The 25,947-nt window shown below is 47.5% G+C and overlaps 1 protein-coding gene across 9 annotated transcripts in view; it reads right to left on the bottom strand.

Moving 5' to 3' along the window:
- Nucleotides 1-25,947, bottom strand: part of BBS9 (Bardet-Biedl syndrome 9) — a 230,463-nt gene that overhangs the window by 83,027 nt on the left and 121,489 nt on the right. For all 9 annotated transcript variants that reach the window (XM_064169881.1, XM_064169879.1, XM_064169880.1 and 6 more), the window contains one exon: nucleotides 21,195-21,305. In XM_064169881.1, coding sequence (XP_064025951.1) covers nucleotides 21,195-21,305 — 111 coding nt within the window. The remainder of the gene's footprint in view (nucleotides 1-21,194; nucleotides 21,306-25,947) is intronic.

The raw sequence follows: 25,947 nt of genomic DNA, 5'->3' as shown, positions 1-25,947 counted from the left end.
GTCAGGCTGGATGTGAGGAGGAAGTTGTTGAGCAGGAGAGTGGTGAGAGGCTGGAATGGGTTGCCCAGGGAGGTGGATGAGGCCCCATGGCTGGAGGTGTTTAAGGCCAGGCTGGCTGAGGCTGTGGGCAGCCTGCTCTAGGGCAGGGTGTCCCTGGGCATGGCAGTGGGGTTGGAACTGGCTGCTCCTTGTGGCCCCTTCCAACCCTGACTGATTCTATGACTGACCTTTGGAAAAGGCAAAAGCCTGCCTCTGTCCAGATCTAACAGATTAAGTCACTAACTCAGCTATCTGACTAAACATTCCAATTAAATATCAGAAGTTCCACCTAAGCCTTACACAGATCCAGATGCAGAATTCAAAGCTACACAGACACACACTGTCAGACAATAAATTCTTTCCAAAATAACTCCAAAGCTCATTCCAGCAGAGATTGAAAATGTTCATCATTTCAGAAGACATTTTTGTTTAAACTTTTAATAAATGAAATGGAAGATGCTGGCAGCTTTGTCTCATTCCACTGCTGTGAGCTCAGTAGAATTAAACAGATGGGAGGAAGTGTGTGTTCAGTCACATCAGCATGTGGAGTGTCCTGCACAGAGGGTTAACATTGTTTGCTTTATTATACTGTATGCTTAGTAATGTACTTGGCTAAACAGTTTCAGGCTCCAAAGGCACCACTTAGGCAGAGTATGGAGCTCTGCAGATCCTCCAAAGGTGGAAAAAAAAAGCTCACACTTTCCTATTCACACCACTTTCCCCTTGGATCAATCCAACCAGTTACACTCTCACAAAACCAGGCTGCTTGTGTTTGCTACTGCGTGCCCAGGCTCGGTGGTCTTAAATTTCCACCCCTGTCAAACCTCTCTGCAGGTACTCAGTTACCTTTTTTCCTCTCTATTAAAGACCCAATTTTTTAACACATCACCTAAAAGCACAGAAATTCAGACAGCACAGAAGGGATAAAAGCAGAAAACCAAGTTTGTAATGTGGCTCTGTCTTACCAGGCACCTCTAGATGGGAGAGGGAGAAGGCAGGCACTTGAAGCTCATTTCCTGCATTTTGTTACTTCATAGTTGTCATTTACTGACTCTGCAGTTCCTTACAAAGTCATTCACAGAACCAACCGTGCTGGAAAAGACCTCCAGGGTCATCAAGTCATGGAACCATACAATCAAGCAAGTTGGAAGAGAGCTCCAAGCTCAGCCAGTCCAGTCACCCAGTCCTAGCCAGTCAACCAGACCACAGCACTAAGTGCCCCAGCCAGGCTTGGCTTCAACACCTCCAGCCACAGAGACTCCACCACCTCCCTGGGCAGCCCATTCCAATGCCAATCACTCTCTCTGCCAACAACTTCCTTACAACATCCAGCCTAGACCTCCCCTGGCACAGCTTGAGGCTGTGTCCCCTTGTTCTGTTGCTGCTTGCCTGGCAGCAGAGCCCAACCCCACCTGGCTACAGCCTCCCTTCAGGGAGCTGCAGACAACAATGAGCTCTGCCCTGAGCCTCCTCTGCTGCAGGCTGCACACCCCCAGCTCCCTCAGCCTCTCCTCACAGGGCTGTGCTCCAGGCCCCTCACCCTTCTAATTGCCTAACCCATGGCACTAAGTGTCTCATCCAGCCTCCTTTTAAACACCTCCAGGGATGGTGACTCCACCACCTTCCCAGGCAGCCCATTCCAATGGGCAATCCCTTACTGACCAAGAGTTACACAGGACAAGGATCAACTACACTGAAAATGGGTTCAGAGTTCATTCAAACTTTGGAAAATGACTTTCTAAATGCTCTTGAGTATTTCAGCTGCATATATTAATGATCACATCATGTTAAAGAATAATTAATCAGCAGACTGATCTCTATTAATGTTCTTACCTGAACTGATATTACCAGTAAATGAAACTAATATGCACAGCTGGGCAAGAGAAAGGTTTTGGCCTATGCCACAATTACCTTTCTAGTTGCAATGCTTCTATCATCAAAAGACCTGACAAATCAGTTTGCTTATCACTGCTCCACTAGCAGAATTCTCTCCCTTCAGTTAAGATGAATCATAAGCCTGAGGTGGAAAACAAAACACTGTTCTTCCTTCTCAGCTTTATCTCAATCTGAGACAAACCACCTCTTGCCAGAAGAGCTCCCAAGCACTGACTGCAGTTTCCAGCAGAATGGCAGTTGGAAAGAGGTGTCCTACTGAAGGACAAATGGATCAGAACAGATAAAAGTGGCAGGTAGATACTTTCCTGGGAGAGAGGAGATGCACAAAACAAGGGAGTGTACCTTGTCTATCCAGAGATCCCTGTGGGAAGTTTTGTGGCTTATTTCATACACCCATACAAAGGCAGCAGAGCTCTGAAGCTCTCTCTCATCCTGAGGCTGTTAACTCGACTTCAAGCCATGCCTGCCAAGAGTAGTCTCCCCCTGAAACTGTTGCTTATGACAAAATCAGGCAACGTGCATCACTTAATGTACATTGCAGATTTGAGGACCCCATCCCATTTGCTGTGTGAACAGATGCTGCTGTGTGGGATTTCAAAACGGAGCACACTGCCAATGGTTCTGCAATGAGCACAACACACATCTAGCTAAATTGTTGTCCCAAGAGCTGAAATGGCTTGAAAGCACTCAAACCCAGCTGCCTGTTTTGCTGTGGCAGCAGGCACTGGTGGGCAAGCATCCTTGAACCACCTCCCTTCAGCGAGCAGCATACTTTACCATCCAGATCTTAAGGAATAGAATGCAGGAGGGGAGCTCCCTCCACTTGCTTTTGGGCCATTAAGAATCAAATACTTCTCAAAGCAGCCACAGCAGAAATTGCAAACATTAGCACTCAGGTTACTTTCTAAAACCCAGAAACAAAACACACACACAGCATGGACCAAAGGGGAAAAAAAGGCTCCCAGAGCTACAGGGCACTTAGCAGGAAACTCAGGCAAGGTGACTCCCTTGAGAAGCATTGAAACCACAGGTAATTCAGAGACCAAAGAACTGCTGGCAAAAACAAATGTTTGAAATAATGATTTAGGTGGAAGGTGTTTTGAGAATTAAAGGCTTATAATAATTCATTTATCCTCCAGGAATCTTGACATTCCTGTATGAACTTTAAGCACCACCTTCCCCACAAATGTATTCCCCCCCTGCTTTGCAGAAATAGATCTGCAAACACTCTCTGATTCTCTAGGCTCAGCTGCATGCTCAGGCATTAATATTTCAGCTGCCCACTTTCTGGTTGTTTATTAACAACTGTATTAAATCACAAAATCAAACAGGTTGGAAGAGAGCTCCAGGCTCAGCCAGCCCAACCTAGCACCCAGCCCTGCCCAACCAACCAGACCATGGCACTAAGTGCCCCAGCAAGGCTTGGCTTCAACACCTCCAGCCACAGCCACTCCACCACCTCCCTGGGCAGCCCATTCCAATGTTAACTGTCTTCTCTCTTCTGTGATTATGTAACTCACCTAGAATCTGATTTTAGGAACAAATAAAATCAGCTCCACACAAAACTTCTGAGGTGTGCTAGAACAGTTTTAGCCAATGTGTTTGGCACCTTACTCACAGCTGCCCTGGTGTAAATTCTGCCTTATCAAAATTAACTTTCATAGAATCAAGCAGGTTAGAAGAGAGCTCCAAGCTCAGCCAGCCCAACCTAGCACCCAGCCCTGCCCAACCAACCAGACCATGGCACTAAGTGCCCCAGCCAGGCTTGGCTTCAACACCTCCAGCCACAGACACTCCACCACCTCCCTGGGCAGCCCATTCCAATGCCAATCACTCTCTCTACCAACAACTTCCTCCTCACATCCAGCCTAGACCTCCCCAGAAGTTCTTCTGGTGAACAAGTTGGGGGACATAACCTGACAGGAGATTGTCTTTTAGGCATTAGGAACTGAGAGGCAATGGAAACCTTGGTAGCCATGGACCTAAACCACCTATGAAATGATCTTGACATCAACAGAGGAAACCAAGAAGCTGTAGACACAGATAAGGCAAAAATCAGTTCAGGGAAAACATCCTCCAATCACGGACAAAACTAATGACATCTTCCACTCATTTCAGCTACCTTTCTCTACATCTAACACAGTAACTTGGAAGTGCTACCTAGGATTGCTCTCAGGCAGATATCCAATTCTTCCTAATGGAATTCAGACTACAAAATGACAAATGAATGTGCAGACACCTGGACAGGACATCCTGCAGACCTGGTCATCTTTGCTTTGTAACTACCAACAACCACTGACACTTTCTGCATCTCTACTGAATGCTGCAAGCTAAGCACTGAAATTCATTATCCTCCACGAAGAAAGAAGATTCCAGGATTGGAGAATGAAAGGAGAAAGTGGGAGCAGAAGAGGAATCACTCAAAATCAAAGCTGTTCAAGAGGAGAAAAGAAACCAACCAACTGATCTTAGATACAGACCTTCAGGGTGACCCCAGGAGAGGGGGATGCAGTTACTGGGGTGGGGGCAAGTCAGGTTTTGGCTAAATAGTCTTTGTTTTCTAGTTTGTTTTTGCATTGAAGTACACAGTACAGGTCCCAGTGTATCACAAGACTATAACTATTAAATATTGAGGATCCAGAAAAGAACCAGGGAAGTGCAGGATGTGACACATTAAGGCAGTGCAGAAGTGTCAGAACAGTACTCCAGAAACCAACTGCAATTTAACAAAGGTTCTTCTGTTGCCTTTTTGCTCACATTTATGTTCTTTAACCCTGTGTGTATCAGCCAGCTTCTCTGAAAAGTCCTTTTCACCAAGAGAAAAGGAAAGAAAGAATGGTAATTGAATTTTAGACCATTCCAGATTGATTTCTAGTCCGTGCTCAGATGTCTGGAATTCAGCCAGAAGAGAGAAAATGAACTAACACAGCCCATGAACAGTTTATTATCCTAAACTTTCCCTGTTAGCTATAAATATTCCAAACTGTTCAAACTGCTGCTCAAGGGTATTTATGTGTTGGCTTAGCTTCATCTTCCTGATGGAGCCTTGACCTAGTCTCCATTTGGTGAAACCAACAGAATGCCAAGCAGGACAGGAGAAGCAGCTGTCCTAACATGACATTTCTTTCAGGCCTAAACCCAATTTGACTGCAAGGAAGGCCAAACAGAGTTGCTACAGAGAGACCAGAGGGCACTTGCCCTTTGCCCACTGTACTCTCTTGTGAGTGTGGTGAGACTACATACACTTAGCAGTGTGTAGGTGCAAAATGCTGAGCAGAGACTTGCTGGACTAGGTCCTGTGTCCACAGTTTTAAAGCTGTGAGAAAATTGCCAGGAAAAAAGCCTAAATGAGTTCTGGCACAATGGATTGTGGACACAAGGAGGAAGAGGCTCCCTGCTGTAGACAAAGCGCCTTCTTCCCCGGCGTAAAAACAGCCTGGTAGTGCCAGCACTGCTTCAGCAGCTCACACAACTCAGAGCAACTTTACAGTTCCACTTCATGTGGCACATAAAAACTCCTAATAGTGTTCTGGGTTCACTTCTCAGCACTCATTTACTGAGGGTCTGAATATGCTTCAGCTACTGTGGCTGCAAGGCAGGCAGCAGCTGAGGCTACGGTAGGCTGGGGACACTGTGGCTTGCCCATTCCCCTCCTCCCTGACCCAGCACTCCTGCATTAAATGCTGAACAGCTCCGAGCTGGAGCCAAGAGCCAGGACACTTTGGGCTTCACTCGATGGAGCTATGCCCCACTGTCAAACAGATGGTCACACTCTCCTCCCTGCCTTGTGTCACACATCCCCACCTCCTCCACTGCAGAACAGGCAGCTCTGTAGCTGTGGACTCAGTTACAGCCCACTGGCCTCTGCACCTGGACACGCATCTGATGGAGCAGGTCCAGAGGAGGGCCACAAAAATGATCAGGGGGTTGGAACACCTCTGCTGTGAGGACAGGCTGAGGGAGCTGGGGTCGGTCAGCCTGGAGAAGAGAAGGCTTTGGGGAGACCTAACAGCAGCCTACCAGTACCTGAAGGGGGTTACAAGAAGGATAGAGAGAGACTGTTTGCAAAGGCCTGTAGGGACAGGGTGAGGGGCAGTGGCTTCAAATTAGGGAAGAGGAGATTTAGATTGGATGCTAGGAACAAGTTGTGCACCATGAGGGTGATGGAACACTGGAACAGGTTGCCCAAGGACGTAGGGGAGGTCTCATCCCTGGAGATGTGCAAGGTCAGGATAGAGAAGGCTCTGAGAAATGTGATCTAGTGGAGGATGTCCCTGCTGACCTGCAGGAGGTTGGACTGGCTGAGCTCTGGAGGTCCCTTCCAACCCAGACCATTCCATGATTACAGCAACCCTTCCTTTTGATGGTCTAACTACAGTGGATAAAGATTGGGGTAAAACTGTAGCTTGAACCACATTTGGAGCAAGGTTCTAATCAGTCAGGCTCCCTAAATCTGCCTTACAACCTGGATGGATCAACAATAGTGAACGGAGAACCACTTGGTGGCTGGGAAGAAGATACAGCCATGACAACTGCCTTGATTTAGGCCACAGCACTGCCTGATGAGGAAAGGCTGAGAGCCCTGGGGCTGTTCAGTCTGGAGTGGAGAAGACTGAAATGGGATCTAGTAAATGTACCTAAGTTCTGAGGGCTGGGGCAGGAAGGAAGGGACAGGGGCAGGCACTGCTCACTTGCTCCCTGTGATAGGACACGGGGCCATGAATGGAAACTGCAGCACAGGAGGTTCCACCTCAACATGAGGAGGAGCTTCTTGACTGTAAGGGTTCCAGAGCACTGGAGCAGGCTGCCCAGAGAGGTTGTGCAGCCTCCTTCTCTGGGAGCTTTCCAATCTGTTCCTGTGTCACCTGCACTAGATTCTCCGGTCCTGCTCTGGCAGGGAGGTTGGACTGAGAGAGCTCCAGAGGTCACTTCTGACCGCTAACATCTGAAAAGCTCTGAACTGCAGACCAGTACCAGTGCAGTAACACTGAATATTCCATCCCAATAACTAAGAGGACAAACCTGCTGATAGCAAGCCTGTAAACATCTTTGTGCTACTCACAACAGCGTTTAAAACCACTCTCTGCCACTATCCATCACCCATAGTGCCAACAAGGGCCACTCTTTGCCAGTTCAGAGTTCTACAGCAGCGCTCCAAAGGGCCTTATAATGGCACTGATAATTTCCACACAAGGACATGGAAAACCCATTTGCAATTCCAGTAACACTTTCCAACAAAGAGCATGTGGGAATCTGCTCCCTCATTTCGGGCACGTCAGCAGATCCTGAAATGGGAGTCAGTGTTTCCATTCCAATCCCTTCTTTTTCGAGAGGTTGCCGAGTCAGTCCCCAGGGAGAGAGGGCTGAGGGCCCAGGTGCTTTCATGCTATCTTGTATCTCAAAAGCAGCCTCTTCTCTAAAGCCAGTTTAAGCCATTAGCTCATAACATGGATGGCTGCCTTCTGCAACTGGGAGGGGAGAAAGGGGCACAGGACACTAAAATGACTTCTGAAAGAAGGTGTTTTGGAAAATACCCTCCAACACCTCCACAATGGCATTTTTCTTTCCAAGCAAACAGTGCCTAAAGACCTAGAGCTAATCTCCCTTTGGTGGCCAATGTTTGCAAGCCATAAAGGGAGCCTTGGCATTCTGCAGAACCTGGAAATAGAGCTGGAAAAGCATTTTACAGCCTCATCCTGGAGTTAACCAATACTCATCTGATAGAGCAAACAAAGAAAGTTAGGGAAAGAGTTTGAGGCCAGAAGTAACCTTTATTATAGGTAATTTGACATCACAGAAAGCTTCATCTATCCACTTCCAGCTCCTTGGAGCACTCAGTGGGGATTTGCTAAAGTCACAGCACTTGTTAGCAGAAGCAGAGGTGGTCTTAAACTTTGGAGTGCTTGCTCTCCCTTGTGCTGCTGGACACCTTCCTTTCATCATCTCTTGAGGACAAAGATGGGCAGCAGAAGCCCAAAGTCTTTGTATTCTCCTCTGCCTGCTGGCCTCCTTGCCCAGGGCCACAAGCAGCTGACCAAGACTCAATCAGTAACTACCACAAATGCACATAGCACAATGGAGTTGTTTTGGTTGGAAGAAACGTTTAAGATCAAGTCCAAGCATTAACCCAGCACTGCCAAGTCCACTGCTAAACCACATCTCTCAGCACCACACATCTATGTCTTTTAAACCCCTCCAGGGATGGTGACTCCACCACATCCCTGGGCAGCCTGTTCCAGGCCTTGGGAGATCTCTCAGTAGAGAAATTCTTCCTAACAGCCAACTTAAACCTCCCCTGGTGCAACTTGAGGTTGTTTCCTCTTGTCTCATCATTTGTTATGGCAGAAGAAACAGACCTCCACTTCTCAATCTCCTTTCAGGTAGTTAGAGAGAGCAAGAAGGTCTTCCATGAGCCTCTTTTTCTCCAGCTTAAGCCACCTCAGTTCCCTCATCCACGCCTCACCAAACCTTTCACCAGCTTCACTGACCTTCTTTGGGCGCACTCCAGCACCTCAATGCCCTCCTTGCAGCGAGGGCATCCTCAGGGCAGACATCATTGCTGTCTACAATTACCTGAAGTGAGACTGTGGGTGGGGTTGGGCTCTTCTCCCAGGCAAGCAGCAACAGAACAAGGGGACACAGTCTGAAGTTGTGCCAGGGGAGGTCTAGGCTGGATGTTAGGAGGAAGTTGTTGCCAGAGAGAGTGATTGGTGCTGTAATGATGCCAATCATGCCAATAGTGTTGGTCGATTGGATAGGGCTGGATGATAGAATGGACTGGATGAGCTCTGAGGTCTCTTCCAACCTGGCTGATTCTATAATGGCAAAAATGAAAAAAACCCAAAACTGGTGTGGAGAAATAAAAACACCACCAGCAAGGAAACCAGGGCAGCAGCCTTTGCCATCACAGAGGAAAAGTAAGCAGCAGCAGCTAACAGAGAAGTCAGACTAGCTTCTGTCCTGCCCATCCTAACTGGCAAAGGCCAAGCAAGTGAACAAATCCTAGTGACAGACAATGATCTACTTCTCTTAGGCTCATAGTTATGCAAGAGAACTGCCAAGGAAAGATGAGAACCAACATAAAGTCACACAGAAAGCTTTTAAACATGTCTCTCTGATTCCTTGCACTGTGCTATAGTTCTCCTTTCTTGCATGCAAGATCTCCTCAGAATTCCTAACAATGTGCTAAGCTCTGATTTTCATTTCATTCCTTCTCAACCACAACCAGTCTTTCACGGGCTCTGGATCTTCTATGATCCATCAGCAGGTCTCATGTTGAGGTACTGGAAGGTGCTCAGAGAGGGGCAGCAAGGCTGGGGAGGGGCCTGGAGCACAGCCCTGTGAGGAGAGGCTGAGGGAGCTGGGGGGGTGCAGCCTGCAGCAGAGGAGGCTCAGGGCAGAGCTCATTGCTGGCTACCACTACCTGAAAGGAGGCTGTAGCCAGGTGGGGTTGGGCTCTGCTGCCAGGCAAGCAGCAACAGAAGAAGGGGACAGAGTCTCAAGTTGTGCCAGGGGAGGTCTAGGCTGGATGTTAGGAGGAAGTTGTTGGCAGAGAGAGTGATTAGCATTGGAATGGGCTGCCCAGGGAGGTGGTGGAGTCTCTGTGGCTGGAGGTGTTGAAGCCAAGCCTGGCTAGGGCACTTAGTGCCATAGTCTGGTTGATTGGGCAGGGCTGGGTGCTAGGTTGGACTGGCTGAGCTTGGAGCTCTCTTCCAACCTGCTTGTTTCTATGATTCATAGCTTCTGAAAAGCTTTCAGCCTGGCCGTGAGGATGTTATGTCTCTTGTAACCACTCCTTACTGCTGCCTTTGCTGCAACAACAGCAGCCTTTTGCTGATAGTTTTCAGAGTGAATTCTCAAACAACTGAAGTCACTGAATCTGAAAGACAGAATTCAGGCTCTCTACACCAGGAGTTGCACATTTCCTACCTTTTTTCTGTGATCTCATGCCTGGTTTTGAGACAAACCACAAGGCAGAGTGTAAGGCACTTTGTTTCAGTCAGGAACCGAACTGGAATCAGAGACTTGTAACCTTTGAAAGGAAACCTTTTGTAAAGCACTGCCACAAGCACTGGAGCATGGCAAACAGAGACTCTCAACCCACGGCAGTGGACAATACACATCATAACCTACTTGAATCTGCAAGCAATAGAACAGAAGTGAGACTCTGAGCGTCCCCCTCTGCTGCACTGCATTCCAAAGGAGATGTATACACAAGGTCCTGCTCAAAGAGAAGCTGGACCTTATTCTGTATTGACTTAATGAAGGAATTCTCACATTAATCTCTTAAGCTGAACTTCTCTTTAGGAAAACAGACTCTGTGGAAAAGAAAACCTCCATAAATCTCTTCAGCTCTCTCCAGAAAAATAGGCTTTTTGTAGCCCAGAGACTTTCTTTGCACCTTTTCTTGTGGAAACAATTAGCTTAGCAATTTTAAAGTATTAGGCAGGCACAGCTGCAGGCTCCTGGTATCTTTCCTGTTATACAGCTATGTCCATACAGAAAGAAACAAGCACCTATAGTGCCACAACACATCAGTAGTAAAGACAGAAGTGAGATACTAAGACATTCAGGTCTGGAAAGAGCTTTCATTTACCTGAGGCCACCACAGGTTTCAGCTCTTTGGCCACATTGGTTTCTAATGCATAGAGTGGTTTAGGTTGGAAGGGACCTCAAAGATCATCCAGTTCCAATGCCCTGCCATAAGCAGGGACACCTCCCACTAGAACAGAGCAGAACTTAAGACTCTTCCTCAACTCAAGGACAAAACTTTTGTGTTGCAACTCATCAAAAGGCCTGAATCAGAACTCCAGCTGACAGCTAAATTGCCCTGGGAATTGGTCCTTCCATGGCTTTCAAACAGCAAGCCTGAGTTCAGACCTCCTGGTCTTTTCTCATGGGTGAAGCAACCAAACTTCATATGTTCAGGTCCAAAACTCTGTGAACAGCTGAACCACAGAATCAAGCAGGTGGGAAGAGAGCTCCAAGCTCAGCCAGCCCAACCTAGCACCCAGCCCTGGCCAAGCAACCAGACCATGGCACTAAGTGCCCCAGCCAGGCTTGGCTTCAACACCTCCAGCCACAGCCACTCCACCACCTCCCTGGGCAGCACATTCCAATGCCAATCACTCTCTCTGCCAACAACTTCCTCCTAACATCCAGCCTAGACCTCCCCTGGCACAACTTGAGACTCTGTCCCCTTCTTCTGTTGCTGCTTGCCTGGCAGCAGAGCCCAACCCCACCTGGCTACAGCCCTCCTGCAGGCAGCTGCAGGCAGCAATGAGCTCTGCCCTGAGCCTCCTCTGCTGCAGGCTGCACACTCCCAGCTCCCTCAGCCTCTCCTCACAGGGCTGTGCTCCAGGCCCCTCCCCAGCCTTGCTGCCCTGCTCTGGACACCTTCCACCATCTCAACATGAGACCTGCTGATGGATCATAGAAGATCCAGAGCCCATGAAAGAACTGGTTGAAAAGGAACACAACGAAAATCAGAGCTTAACACATTGTTAGGAATTCTGAAGAGGTCTTGCATACAAGAAAGGACACCTTCCAGTTCCTCAACATCTCTCTTGAACTGAGGGGCCCAGATCTGGACACAGCACTCAAAGTGTGGTCTGAGTACAGAGGCAGAATAACTTCCATTGTCCCAGCAAAGTGATCCATTTAGCTGATGGCTTTGAAAGCTCATTGTGGGCATGGAATCCTATTCTAGGTAGCTTAATCTATCCATTTCCCCTTTCATCTCATGCACAGTACAGTTAGCATCAGGCCTGGTTTCTCTGCTATTTTTCTGTCTAACCTGAAAAAGTTAATTGCTTGGCTACCTACTTAGAAAGTACTTTTCCTGTAGCTGGCAAGAACATCAATATCCAACTGATTACCAGTGCAGCAAACAATGATAATTACAATAACAGCAGTAAGGCCACCTGCATCTGACTTGTGTGTGTTGAAAATCTAGTGCAGTACATAAATAACATATTGCTGATCCAGAGCAAATAAGAACCTTCCCTAGACCTGTGCTAGAGGTTGGGTTCTTTTTTTTTTACAGCATATTTAAACACTCCTCAAAACCAACTCAAAGATGTGGGTCTGATTATTTGTGTAGGGTGAAAGTTAATAGTAAGAACAGTACAGTACAAAAATAAAGACTCAGTGGATAGCTGGCAGCAATTTACAGGCAAAAGCTCTTTCCCATCTGTTTGTACAAATTGGAGTGTTTGAGAGGACTCCTTGCTAAAAATCAAGTAGATGAACTACTGCCACAAAACTTCATCTTGCATCACTTGGCCATGAGCAGCTTTACAGAGTACTTTCTCACAGTTGTATATTCATGTAAAGTACTACTCATAAGAAAAAATGAGGACAGGACTAGATTTCAGTGTGTCACTGGCCTCTACAAAAATGCAACCTCGTTTGCTAACAAGAGTTGTTCACACAGGGTTAGGCAGCTCAGCATCCTTGTGGGCTGGAATCGTGTGCTGGAACGCAGGAAGCTACATCTAAAGCCAAGGAGGAATTCTTATGGGTTTTGAAAACATTGTGTTTGTGATGGAAAGGACTCCAGGGCATCAGGGACCAGGAGGAACTGGAGGGAGCTCTAAATGTTGGCTCTGGTCAGTCATAGAATCATAGAATTACAGAATCAACCAGCTTGGAAGAGACCTCCAAGATCATCCAGTCCAACCTAGCACCCAGCCCTGTCCAACCAACCAGACCATGGCACTAAGTGCCTCATCCAGGCTTTTCTTGAACACCTCCAGGGATGATGCCTCCACCATCTCCCTGGGCAGCCCATTCCAGTGCCAATCACTCTCTCTGACAACAACTTCCTCCTAACATCCAGCCTAGACCTCCCCTGGCACAGCTTGAGACTCTGTCCCCTTCTTCTGTTGCTGGTTGTCTGGGAGAAGAGGCCAACCCCACCTGGCTACAGCCTCCCTTCAGGTAGCTGCAGACAGCAGTGAGGTCACCCCTGAGCCTCCTCTTCTCCAGGCTAAACACCCCCAGCTCCCTCAGCCTCTCCTCATAGGGTTTGTGTTCCAGGCCTTTCATCAGCTTTGTCACCCTTCTCTGGACACCTTCCAGCACCTCAACCAATTGAGGAGCCCAGGATCAGGAACAACAGGTACAAGCTAGAACATAGGAGGTTCTACCTCGACTCTTCTTCATGGTGACAGTGGCAGAGCCCTGGAGCAGGCTGCCCTAAGAGGTTGCAGAATCTCTTTCTCTGAAGACTTTCAAACCCCATCTGGACACAATCCTTTGCAGCCTGCTCTAGGTGACCTTGCTTTAGCAGGGGCTTTGGACTAGATGATGCCCAGAGGTCCTCTCTAGCCCCATTGTTCTGTGATAGTTCCTGAAATTGCCTGGGTACAGTAAGGACAATAATATTTGATGGGAAGAGTAAAACTGAAAGATCCTCTTGAACAACAGCCATAGAATCATATCCTAGAATCACAGAATCAACCAGGTTGGAAGAGACCTCCAACATCATCCAGTCCAACCTATCACTCATCCACCTCCATGGACAATGTCATGCAATGCTGTAGATAAAGTACCAAAGAGACTGAAGGAAGCCAAGCCAAACAGGCAGGGAAAGCTGTGCAGCTGTGCAACGTCTGGGTGCAATGGCAGGGGCTGCTTTGACTATTTGGCTCAGGATGTCTTGTTGCACTGGAGTTTATAGCTCAGCCTCACAGCCATTTATGCAGAGCTGCCTGTGTGTTTAATCAAAAGTAATAAGCCAGATGCTTCAAATTAAAGACAGTTAAAAGAAGGAAAAGCTATTTCAATAAATGCTGAGACACTTCTCTTGTTCTTAGATGCTGTGAGTATTAAACCAGGGAAGTTTATTTCCTTTGCTAGGCATAATCATACAACAGGAGAACTTTGAAATCTGAGCTTTCCCTCATCTAAATATTTGCATGACAGCAGAACATAAAGAATTTAACTCAAGAACAGTGGCAGCACAGTAGTGAGTGCAAATGCCAAACCTTTGGTCCCATAAACAGCTTCTCAGAACTATTTGTCTCTAAAGAAGAAGTGCAAATGCTGCTTTCTCTGTTGCTTTCTCAGGAAAAGACAATGATTATTCCCAATTCTCATGGTAAAGTCTGGCAAACACATCCCTAAAAAAACCACTTCAGACTTTTTCATTTAGATTGAGCATTTACAGCAAGATCTTTCATGAATAATATCTGCCAGGAAAATCAAGTCTTACCAACTGCAAAAACGCCAGCAGATGCTTGACAAACCTGACTGCCAGTGTTGGCAAACCCAGAAACCCTAAGGAAACTGCACAGCAACCACCACCACCAGGCCACTAAAATAAAAACCACCCCAGGGAACAGAGCTAACAACCAAAAAGCCCAAAGGGAAATGTTTCAGCCCCATGCCTAGTAACCTTTTCTCTGGTTTTCCACCACCTTGGTCAAGTTACTCATCGTTTACCAGCATAAAACTCTCTATTTATATAAGAGCAACCAGATCCTTTCTGTCTAAGTTCTTCAGCAGGAAGATTACACAGAAAAATACATCTTAGGATATTCCCTTTCACAGTAAGTAGCACACAGCAGCAGTGCATGAGGAATACACAGCACTTAAAGGGCAACATCCTGAGAAATACATACGTTGCTATTTCATCCCCAAGCTCATCACCAGCACAGTTTAAATTGTCCAGAGGTAAACTGTTTTCAAGCTTTTCACCATACCTCTCAGAAATGCCTCTGAAAACCCAGCATGTGCAAGCATTTCCCTAAGCTTTTTTGCTACAAACCCTATTTTCAACTCATTTAATTTTCAGCAGGAAAGATTACTTAGAAAAAAATACATCTTAGGCCATTCCCACTCACAGTAAGTAGCATGAAACAGCAGTGCATGAGGAAGGCACAATACTTAAAGGGCTACATCGTGATAGAGAATCATAGAATCAAGCAGCTTGGAAGAGAGCTCCAAGCTCAGCCAGCCCAACCTGGCACCCAGCCCTGCCCAACCAACCAGACCATGGCACTAAGTGCCCCAGCCAGGCTTGGCTTCAACACCTCCAGCCACAGCCACTCCACCACCTCCCTGGGCAGCCCATTCCAATGCCAATCACTCTCTGACAACAACTTCCTAAGAACATCCAGCCTAGACCTCCCCTTGTACAGCTTGAGACTCTGTCCCCTTGTTCTGGTGCTGGGTGCCTGGCAGCAGAGCCCAACCTCACCTGGCTACAGCCTCCCTTCAGGTAGTTGTAGCCAGCAATGAGGTCTGCCCTGAGCCTCCTCTTCTCCAGGCTAAACAACCTCTGTTCAGAGATAAACTGCTTCCCAGTTTTTCACCATACCCCTCAGAGATGCCTCTGAAAACCCAGCATGTGCAAGCATTTCCCTAAGCTTTTTTTGCTACAAAGCTCATTTTCAACTCATTTAATCAGAATTCTTTCAAGTCCAAGGGAGAATTTGGGAAGTGGAGTTCTGCAAATCTGCAATGATTTTTTTTTTTGCCTTCTAGAACATATGGAAACTTCTCCTTGAAAACAAACTACTCACTCAAGTAGACTGCAAGTCCAGTAAGAAATTCATAACTTGTAAAGGAGGAAATGGAAAGAGAGAGGAAATCCACAGGACCTACCTGAGCCTACAATCACTGCATTTGTACTTATGCCTGCAGCAGCCGCCAGTGGATCTGCAGTGCTGCTGTAGCTGTAAGCTCAGGGGGAAAGTGATGATGCAACAACACAAACTTCAAAATGGATTCAAATTATATTCATACTCTCCCCCAGGCCTGTGAAGCTCACAATGAAATCTGTGCTGCTCTGTCCTCACTCTAACCAAAACACCAAGATCAAAGCTAGCAAGGATAGATTCATCATGCTAACATTTCTTCTCCACATGCAACACACACAGGCAGTGCCTTAAGCAAGTGAGCAGGAAGAACTATTTGCCATTTACAGGGACAAAGAATGTTCAAGAGAGTACTTCTGTACCTACTCAATGCAAAAGCTGCTCTCACAACTGCAGTATCTCCTTACCTTCCAAATGTTGCACACCTGATCCTACTCTTAAGGACTCAACAACATACTTGGACTTGAAACAAATGCATTACAAAACAAAATCAGTGGGAATGATCTTTGAGGTCCTTTGCAACCCAAAGCATTCTATGATTTCCATAATAAAAAGAAAACATCATCCAAACACTAATTCCCCTTCCAAAGAGAGCTCATGATTGGGCCAGAGCTCTTCCTTCTCTCCTTGCACAGACCTGGAACATGCCTACTAGGCTTCATTTTCTGCTCTCCTAAGTAACTACTCCAAACAAAGCCAGAAGCCTCACTGACACACTTAGAGAATATAATATTGACATGTTCCAGGCAGCTATGAGTTAACTTGCAAGGCTATGGCAAGATGCTACCCTGCAGCATCATTTCTCTTAGCACAGCACAGTCCTCCAGGTCTCAATCCCTCATTTCTCTCCCAGTTCTTTGCATTGCTCACATAACAGATTCGAGGCAATGACTTCTTTCCTGCATCTACTCATGAAACTCAAAAGGGGTCTAAAGACTCCTAGCATGCTTGCAGTGCTCTTCAGTGGCATACGATGGAGTCACCTCCATATACTACCTACTACACCTTACCAAGAGGAGATTAGAGAGGTCTGATAAGCCTTAGCAGCAAGTTTCATGTGGATTAAGTGTTGAGTGTTTGTCCCAGTGCATTCTGGTGAATTGCACAGCCAGGCTGCAATGCCAGTGTCATGGAGAGACAAATCACAGTGAGCAAGCTCAAGACTAACTGAACATCATCCAGGCAAGCAGCAATCAATGCACTAATAGTGTAGACATATTCATAGGGAGCTTGGGCACAGAATTCAGCTCTCCACTTGCTCATCATGGTCCAACCTTCTCTTCCACAGCTTTACATCTATAAGCATCTATAAGCAAGTGTGTCCAAGCACAGCACACCTTGGAGAGGACTTGCTTCTTCCTTTTCCAGTAACTCCCACTGCCTCCTGCTGAGACCTATTCAGTAGAGAAGTCAGATTGTTCTGCTTTGGTTTTCCACCCCCGTGATTGTACTTCTAAGCACTGCCTGAGTTTTGCCCTAAGCCAGTACATTGTATCAGGGAGAGAAACCAGAGCTTGCTCTTTGCTCCAACATGCAAACACATGTGCTTCCACTAAGGCAGCTTCATCACTTCCTTAAAGGTTTTCCTGCATTACATTGTGTACAACCATGAAGAAAATTCAACCTGTACAAAATCCTGTTGCTAGGATTTGGACTGGCACCAGATGGAGCAAGCATAACACTGTACTCTGTTTCAGTGGATGGTAGCCCATTGCAGCCAGCTGAAGTCCTCTCACTACCTGCAGAAACCAACCCCACCTGGCTACAGCCTCCCTGCAGGCAGCTGCAGGCAGCAATGAGCTCTGCCCTGAGCCTCCTCTGCTGCAGGCTGCACACCCCCAGCTCCCTCAGCCTCTCCTCACAGGGCTGTGCTCCAGGCCCCTCCCCAGCCTTGCTGCCCTTCTCTCAACACCTTCCAGTACCTCAACATCTCTTTTGTATCTATTTAAACCTCTGTCATTAAACTGTGGAGAATTTTTGGGACACAACATGAAAAAGCTCAGGAATATTCTATCAGTTCAGCTGACACAGCCTAATGCAATGAAAGAAACATTAGCTACAAGCATAAAGCTTTCTCAAGCCAGGATGATTTTGCACTGCCATTAAACTACCTCTATGAGAAGAAATAGGAATAACAAAAGCCACCTACAAGAAGCAAACAACACCTCTCCACTTAGAAGCAAACCTTGGAACTCCTCAGGAAATGAAGGAAGGTATCTCAAGGAAAAAAACAAATGACTCCACTTCCTCCCTTTTTTATCTCTTATTGCCTGGGCATAGTGAAATTAACTGCAAACTCATTTAGAAAAGGTACACAAGACAAAACAAATATCCTTTGAGGGCTGATTGTAATCACCATGGTCTTTCTGCAGCCTCTAGTGCCTGAAGCAAGAACTCAGGCCAAAAATATCACATCCAGAACAACATTGCAATGCTGTGATTTCATGCCTAGTGTTACCTTCAGGTTTAAGTGGCTCCCTTGGCTCTCACACTTGAAGCAATTACAATTTGCAGATAGCTGAGTGCTAGACAGCCCCAGTGTCCTCCCCATCTCTGCCCTAACCAGTAAATGGCAGTCAGTTCCTGCCACAAAGCAGCTAGGTTCAGTGGCATAACACATGGCTGTAAACCTAAAGACTGCTGCAAAGCTTCTGGAGTTTTCATTCTGCCTTTTACAGTTACAAAGCAACCACAGTACCAAGCTACCTGATGTAAGCCTCTAGTTTTTGTCATGAGCTAAGACTTCCAGTAGGGTTTGAAGGTCTTCATGCTGCTGTTTCTGGATCTCACAGAATCACAGAACTTCAGAGGTTGGAAGGGACCTGCAGAGATAGAGTCCAACTTCCCTGCCAAGGCAGGGTCTCCTAGGATAGTTCACTCAGGAATGCATCCAGGAGGGGTTTGAAAGCCTCCAGAGAAGGAGACTGCACAACCTCTCTGGGCAGCCTGCTCCAGGGCTCTGGCACCCTCACTGGAAAGCAGTTTCTCCTTATGTTGAGGTGAAACCTTCTCTGTTCCAGTCTGTAGCTGCTGCTCCTGGTCTTATTGCTGCTGACCACCAAAAAGAGCTTGGTTCAGCCACTTGACAGCCACCCCTCAGATGGTTGTACACATTGATCAGATCCCCTCTCAGCCTTCTCTTCTCCAGACTAAACAGCCCCAGGGCTCTCAGGCTCTCTCCATAGGGGAGAGCTCAAGTCCTTCAGTCATCCTCATGGCTCTCTGCTGAACTCTCCCCAGCAGATCTCTGTCTCTCTTGAACTGGGGAGCCCAAAACTGGACACAGTATTCCAGGTGGGGTTATGGTTGGACTCATGACTATGCTTCCACACTATCCCACTTGTACTACTCTTTACAGCAATCAGATTTACTTAAGCATTTGTTCTTCAGTAGAGGATGTTCTGCTCTGAGTGCCTGATCAGAATGGAGCATCAGCCTGCATTATGTTGTTGATTTATTGCTCCAGTTGCCTGAAAATGGACTGTTATCAAGATCATATTCTGCAATAGAGAGATCATAACCTCCACTACCAGGAGGGCACTTGATATATCCAGATGACAAAGGTTAAGCTATAGATCTGTTAGCTTCAGCAACCTCTTTTCTTCTGAAGGCCATGAGGGCCCTTCAGTGACTGTCTCAGGTGTTTTAGGGTGGGTTATTTTGGAGCAGGTATTCATTCTGGAGTTTCAGGTTACCCTGCAGCATCATTATACATTGCTATACTGAACATCCTCATGCCTTGGTTGGACATTAGGAAAGACTTCTTCACCAAAAAGGTGAAGAAGCTGCTCAGGCAAATGGTGGACACATACCTGGAGAGACTGAAAAGTTGTGATGCTGAGCTGCAGGGTTTAGTAGTGACCCAGCAGTGCTGGCTTAATGAACCATAGAATCAAGCAGGTTGGAAGAGAGCTCCAAGCTCAGCCAGCCCAACCTAGCACCCAGCCCTAGTCAGTGAACCAGACCATAGCACTAAGTGCCCCAGCCAGGCTTTGCTTCAACACCTCCAGGGACAGTGACTCCACCACCTCCCTGGGCAGCCCATTCCAATGGTTGGACTCAACCTTCAAGGTCTTCCCCATCCCAAACCATTCTATAATTCCCTGCATATTATCCAGAATAAGCTGATTCCAGTTCTGGTGCTGCAGCTCCCTGTGCACACCAACACCCTGCCTAGCTCTGCAACAGTCAGCCAGGCAAACCAGCAGCTGGAGTCACTGGGGACACCAAACCAAGGGATTTTTGCAGCTCTATAAGGAGCTTCTGCCTATTTCTGGCTGCTGTTGGCTGCTCTTGTTCACATCACTCATGTAAAATGAACACATCTGATTTACAACCAACACTGAAATAATAAATGAAATTATGGGGGGGGGGGGAAGGATAAAAGACAATAAGGGGGTGGGGAGGAGGAGTAAAGCTGCAACTTAATAAACAAAATAGGAACCAAAAAAGCCTCAGAGCCTGCCCAGTCACTTCATTAAAGTGCAATGCACTCCTTTACAGGGCTGCTTTTAAAATATATGTTAACACTGTATCAGAGTTCCCGGCAGCATGAAGCCCTTCCAGAAAATGTGTCATCACTGCATGCAGCATATTTTATAGCCAGTATAATTTCAGTTTATTACAGCCAATAATGGGTTTTTTTTTTTCCCCTTGCAGAAATTCTAGGAAGTCTCCCCACAAAAGACATTTTAATCAGCTGGCACAAGGACTAACCACCATGCTGTAGAACAAGAAAAAGCCTTGAATGTACTAAATTGTCCTCAGTGGAAGAGGTTGTGCAGCAAGAGCAGTGTGGGCAGCAGGGCAAGGGAGGGGATTCTGCCCCTTGGCTCTGCTCTCCTCACACCCCACCTGCAGTCCTAGGTGCAGTTCTGGAGCCCCCAGCACAAGCAGGACATGGAAGTGTTGGAGCCAGTCCAGAGGAGGCCACCAAGATGCTGAGAGGGCTGCAGCAGCTCTGCTGTGAGGACAGGCTGAGAGAGTTTGGGCTCTGCAGCCTGGAGAAGAGAAGGCTTCAAGGAGACCTTGGAGTGGCCTTTCAGTATCTGAAGGGGGCTACAGGAGGGGTGGGGAGGGACTTTTGACAAGGTCTTGTAATGAGAGGATGAGGAGGAATGGGTTTGAACCGGTAGAGGGGAGATTGAAACTGGATGTTAGGCAAGGGTTGTTTGCAGTGAGGGTGGTGAGACACTGGCACAGGTTGCCCAGGGAGGCTGTGAAGCAAAGAATCACCCAATGTGATCTTTGATCTGTAATGCTATACTCCACAACCTCCCTGGAGGTGTTCAAGGCCAGGTTGGATGAGGTCTTAAGCAACCTGTTCTAGTGGAAGCTGTCCCTGCCTATGGCAGGGGGTAGAACTGGATGAGCTTTGAGCTCCCTTCCAACCTAAACCATTCCATGATTCAAGCATTAAGTAACACAAAACCTTTCATCTGTGAAGTTATTCAATCCCAAGGCTAATTTCTACAGCTTAGTTATCCTTAAAAGCAAAAGCTGAACAAAGAGAATCCAACACATTGTGCTATCACCACCAAAACCTCCTCAGAATAAAGCCTGAAACATGCATCACTGCCTCCATATATCCACAAGCACTCTGAAGAGATGAGCTCTGCCCCTCCAAGGGCAAAAGCATCATTCCCCTTTTCTTACCTGGCTTGGATTTCTGCTTTGCCATCTTCCTGTGAGTGGGAAGCTGTGCTGCAGAGCCAGGTACAACTGCTCCCTCCTCCAACTCGGACTCGGGGATCGTAGCGCAGCCACCTAGCAGGAAAGAAAAGAGCCTCAGTGTGGTGCTTATGTAACACAAGCAATTAAGGAGAACAGGTGCTAAACTGGCTGCCAGCAGCACGGCAGAGCCAAGCAGCCCTCCCTTTCTCTTCACCTGAGTGCTTGTTGAAGAAAACAATTACTGCTGGCTACAAGGCTAAGGCTGATCATGCCCCAATGGCTCCTCTGCTACTGCCGCTGATTGCAGTGGCTGCAGATGACAAAGTACCCACACTGGTTCCACGGAGAAGCTGGGAATAAATGTGATCTGTGCAAGCCCTAGGCTGCAGCAAGAGCAGTGTGGGCAGCAGGGCAAGAGAGAGGATTCTCCCCTTCTACTCTGCTCTCCTCACACCCCACCTGCAGTCCTGGGTGCAGTTCTGGAGCCCCCAGCACAAGCAGGACATGGAAGTGTTGGAGCCAGACCAGAGGAGGCCACCAAGATGCTCAGGGGGCTGCAGCAACTCTGCTGTGAGGACAGTTGGGGCTCTGCACCTGGAGAAGGCTTCCAGGAGACGCTGGAGTGGCCTTGCAGTATCTGAAGGGGGCTCCAGGAAGGCTGGGGAGGGACTATTGATAAGGTCTTGTGATGACAGGACAAGGAGGAATGGGTTTGAACTGGCAGAGGGGAGATTGAAATTAGATGTCAGGCAAGGGTTGTTTGCAGTGAGGGTGCTGAGACACTGGCACAGGTTGCCCAGGGAGGTGTCCTACTGTGAACAGAAATGTAGCTGCAGAAGCTGCCTGTGCCATTGGAAGGTGCCAGTGGGGTGCTTTTGTGGTGGAGCTGAATGCTCCCTGAGTCCCACCCCTCCCTTTCTGCTCCCTGCCTGCTGTTCAGAGATGCTGAATGTGTGGTTCTGTCACAAAATGCAAAGAAAGGTTATGCAGAAAGAGTGGTCAGGCACTGGAACAGACTGCCCAGGGAGGTGGTGGAGTCACCTTCCCTACAGATGTGTGGACATGGCACTTTGGGACATGGTTTAGTGGCCACCTCGTGGTGGTAGGTCCATGGTTGGACTCAGTGATCTTGGAGGTCTTTTCCGACCCAAACAGTTCCATGATTCTATTCCATACACACCAAATGGGGGCTGGAACACTCCTGTATGAGAGCAGCCTGAGAGCTGAGGTTGTTCAGCCTGGAGAAGGCTCCAGGGAGATCTGACTGTGGTCTTTCACCAGAAAGGGCTTCTTCAAATACACTGCAGACAAAACTAACACTAGAGGCAATGTAAGCTCACTGCTGAATGAGGTGGGTGCCCTGGTGAAGGGAAGAAAGGGAAAGCTACTGAATGCCTCCTTTGTCTGTCTGTACTGCTGGAGACCATCCCCAGGAGCCCCAGAGCAAGTCAGGATAAAGAAGGAGTTTGCCCTGGTTGATGAAGAACAGCTCTGGGAGCAGTGAAGCACTCTGGCCATCCATAAACACACAGCTCCTGAGGAGAGGCACCCATGGTGTTGAGAGAGTGGCAGAAGTCACTGCTAGGCCATAGTCCCCCCTTGCCATGTAGCTAAGTTACAATCGTAGAATCAGCCAGGGTTGGAAGGGAGCACAAGGATCAGCCAGTTCCAACCCCCCTGCCATGCCCAGGGACACCCTACCCTAGAGCAGGCTGCACACAGCCTCAGCCAGCCTGGCCTGAAACACCTCCAGAGATGGAGCCTCAACCACCTCCCTGGGCAACCCAGTCCAGCCTCTCACCACTCTCCTGCTCAACAACTTCCTCCTCACCTCCAGCCTCACTCTCCCCACCTCCAGCTTTGCTCCATTCCATCCACTCCTGTCACTCCCTCACAGCCTGAAAGGTCCCTCCCCAGCTTTTTTGTAGCCCCCTTCAGATCCTGGAAGGCCACAAGAAGGTCACCTGGGAGCCTCCTCTGCTCCAGCCTGCACAGCCCCAACTCTTTCAGTCTGTGCTCACAGCAGAGCTGCTGCAGCCTCTGAGCATCCTCCTGGCCCTGCTCTGGACACTCTCCAGCATCTCCACAGCCCTCTTGTCCCAGGGGCTCCAGAACTGGATGCAGAGCAGAGTAGAGGGAGAGAATCCCCTCCCTGGCCCTGCTGGCCACACTGCTCCTGCTGCAGCCCAGGCTCTGCTTGGCTTTCTGGGCTGCAAGTGCACACTGCTGGCTCATGTTGAGCTTCTCCTCCACCAGCACCCCCAAGTCCCTCTCCTCAGGGCTGCCCTCCAGCCACTCACTGCTCAGCCTGGATTTGTGCTTGGCACTGCCTCCATCCAGCTGCAGGACCTTGCACTTGGCCTTGTTGAACCTCCTGAGGTTGGCTTATGCCCACCTCTGCAGCCTGTCAAGGTCCCTCTGGATGGATCCCTGCCCTCCAACCTGTCTGCTGCAGCACACAGCTTGGTGTCAGCAGCAAACTTGCTGAGGCTGCACTCAGTGTCAGCTCTCCTCTGACACCAGAGGTGCTTTATCGGTGGTGCCAAATCCAAGCGAGCAAGCTTTGGTCAGCAGAAGGGTCTGACAGGCTACAACAGACCTAAAATTACACTCCAGCTAATTGTGAACTTTGTGCACCAGAGGAAATGAGATTTCTCCTGTTTATTTTCACTGCATATGTTTTTGTAACCCATTTGGTTCTTCAGTTGGGAAAAGACACCCACACCCAAAGGAAACATCAGCATTAAAATACACACTGAACAAAAATGAAGTCCTGACAGTTTTCCTACGGGCTCCTATCACCCTCTTTTCACACAGCTCTCCAAGCTGAATAACAGGAAAACAAAAGCAGTATACAGCTGAAAAATGAAAAGGCACTTTGAGGGAAAGACTGTTTGGGTTTCCTCCTTCTCATCCACTCAATCACAATCTAAACTAAGCATAAAGTTTCCATTTTCCTCTGAAATTAACTCACACAGGAGTCTACAAAACGAAGGAGAAAAAAGCTTCCTGAGCAGCCTTTGGCAAGAAGAAGAGGCAAAGCGTGAGCAGGAAGCTCTCTCAGCGGTGGGTTTTGTCATCCATGGCTATACCATTACACAAGGATGATAATCCAAACAACAAAACCATTGCCTAGCCCAGCCTAGCCCGTTGGGTTTCCTGTGCTGTCCACAGTTTCTAGGGAAGTGTGCAGTAAAAGTGCAGCTTGAGGCATCAGAGAATATGCTCTCTAAAACAGAGCTAATGATTTACTGCTCTTGATTCTGCTGGCTACATTTATTCACGCCCTGAAAAGCTTAAGGCTGGACTAGATGATCCCTGAGGTCACTTCCAACCTGGTGTTCTGTGAGCCTGTGAATGCTGCTAGGCTCTGTCCATCAGCAAGCATCCTGCCTGTTGAAGGAAACACTGCATGCAGGATTTCTTCTCGGCCTTTTGGCTCAGATCATGTGTAGTGTGTATTCTGCTCTCTGATTTGTAGAAGGGTTGTGCTGTTGCTGCTTTCTCAAATGAAGAGAAAACAATCAAATCTGCAGTAGAAAAATATAGATTCAAGGGTGTGGTGAGGTTCAGATTTATTCATCTACTGGGTCTGGATAAGAGGCTTTTGTTTGAATAGACATTCTGGGAATGTGAGCATAGCTCATCACAGAGTGTAAGGGAGAGAAAAAGCAAAGGGAGAGAAAGAAGAAACTAAGGGAGAGAAGGGAAAAGCAAAGGGAGAAAAAGAAAAAGAAGAGAAAGGAAAGGCAAAGGGAGAGAAAGGAAAGGCAAAGGGACAGATAGGGAAAAGCAAAGGGGAAGAAAGGAAAAGCAAAGGAAGAGAAAGAAAAAGCAAAGGGAGAGGAAGAAGAAGCAAAGGGAGAGATAGGGAAAGCAGAGAAAAGAACAAGCAAAGAGAGAGAAAGGGAAAGTGAAATTAGAGAAAGCAAAAGCAAAGGGAAAGATAAAGCAAAGAGGTAAAAGAAAAGCAAAGGGAGAGAAAGAAGCAACGGGAGAGAAAGGGAAAGCAAAGAGAGAGAAAGGGAAAGTGAAATTAGAGAAAGCAAAAGCAAAGGGAAAGATAAAGCAAAGAGGTAAAAGAAAAGCAAAGGGAGAGAAAGAAGAAGCAAAGGGAGAGAAAGATAAAGCAAAGGGAGAGAAAGCAAAAGCAAAGGGAGAGAAAGGAGAAGCAAAGGGAGAAAAAGAACAAGCAAAGAGAGAGAAAAGAAAAGCAAAGAGAGAGAAAGGAAAAGCAAAGGGAGACAAAAGGAAAAGAAAGGGAGAGAAAGAACAAGCAAAGAGAGAGAAAAGAAAAGCAAAGAGAGAGAAAGGAAAAGCAAAGGGAGAGAAAAAGCAGGGTTTTTTGTTCTCCACATGAGTGCCTGGTAATGAAGACGGTTACAATCTGCAGTAGAAAACAGTCCCCACGCAGTTCAGCAATTCACCTGTAGAATGCAGAGTGGCTAATGAGTCATTTACAGATCTCAGAGCAGCCTTTAAATCAGTAGTGTGGCTCTGGCTGTGCAGCCACAAAATCGGGTTGTTTTGTGCACGATTTGCCTTGAGCAGATTGAAAGAGGATGGAAAATATCTCTGCACTGCATTCCACCAGAAGAATAAATGGATGAAAAAGCATATCAAGTGGGTATGCAGCCCAAGGTCATGGAAGAGCACCAGAACATATTTTCAACAGGCTTGCAGAGAGACATACCAGATTGCTGTGCTGCTTCATTCTTCTTAACAAAACCTCCAG

This window comes from Pogoniulus pusillus, chromosome 32 (genome assembly GCF_015220805.1).
Source record: "Pogoniulus pusillus isolate bPogPus1 chromosome 32, bPogPus1.pri, whole genome shotgun sequence".
Taxonomy (NCBI): domain Eukaryota; kingdom Metazoa; phylum Chordata; class Aves; order Piciformes; family Lybiidae; genus Pogoniulus; species Pogoniulus pusillus.
The sequence above is the reverse complement of the archived record's forward strand: the minus strand, read 5'-3'. Positions and strand labels throughout refer to the sequence as shown.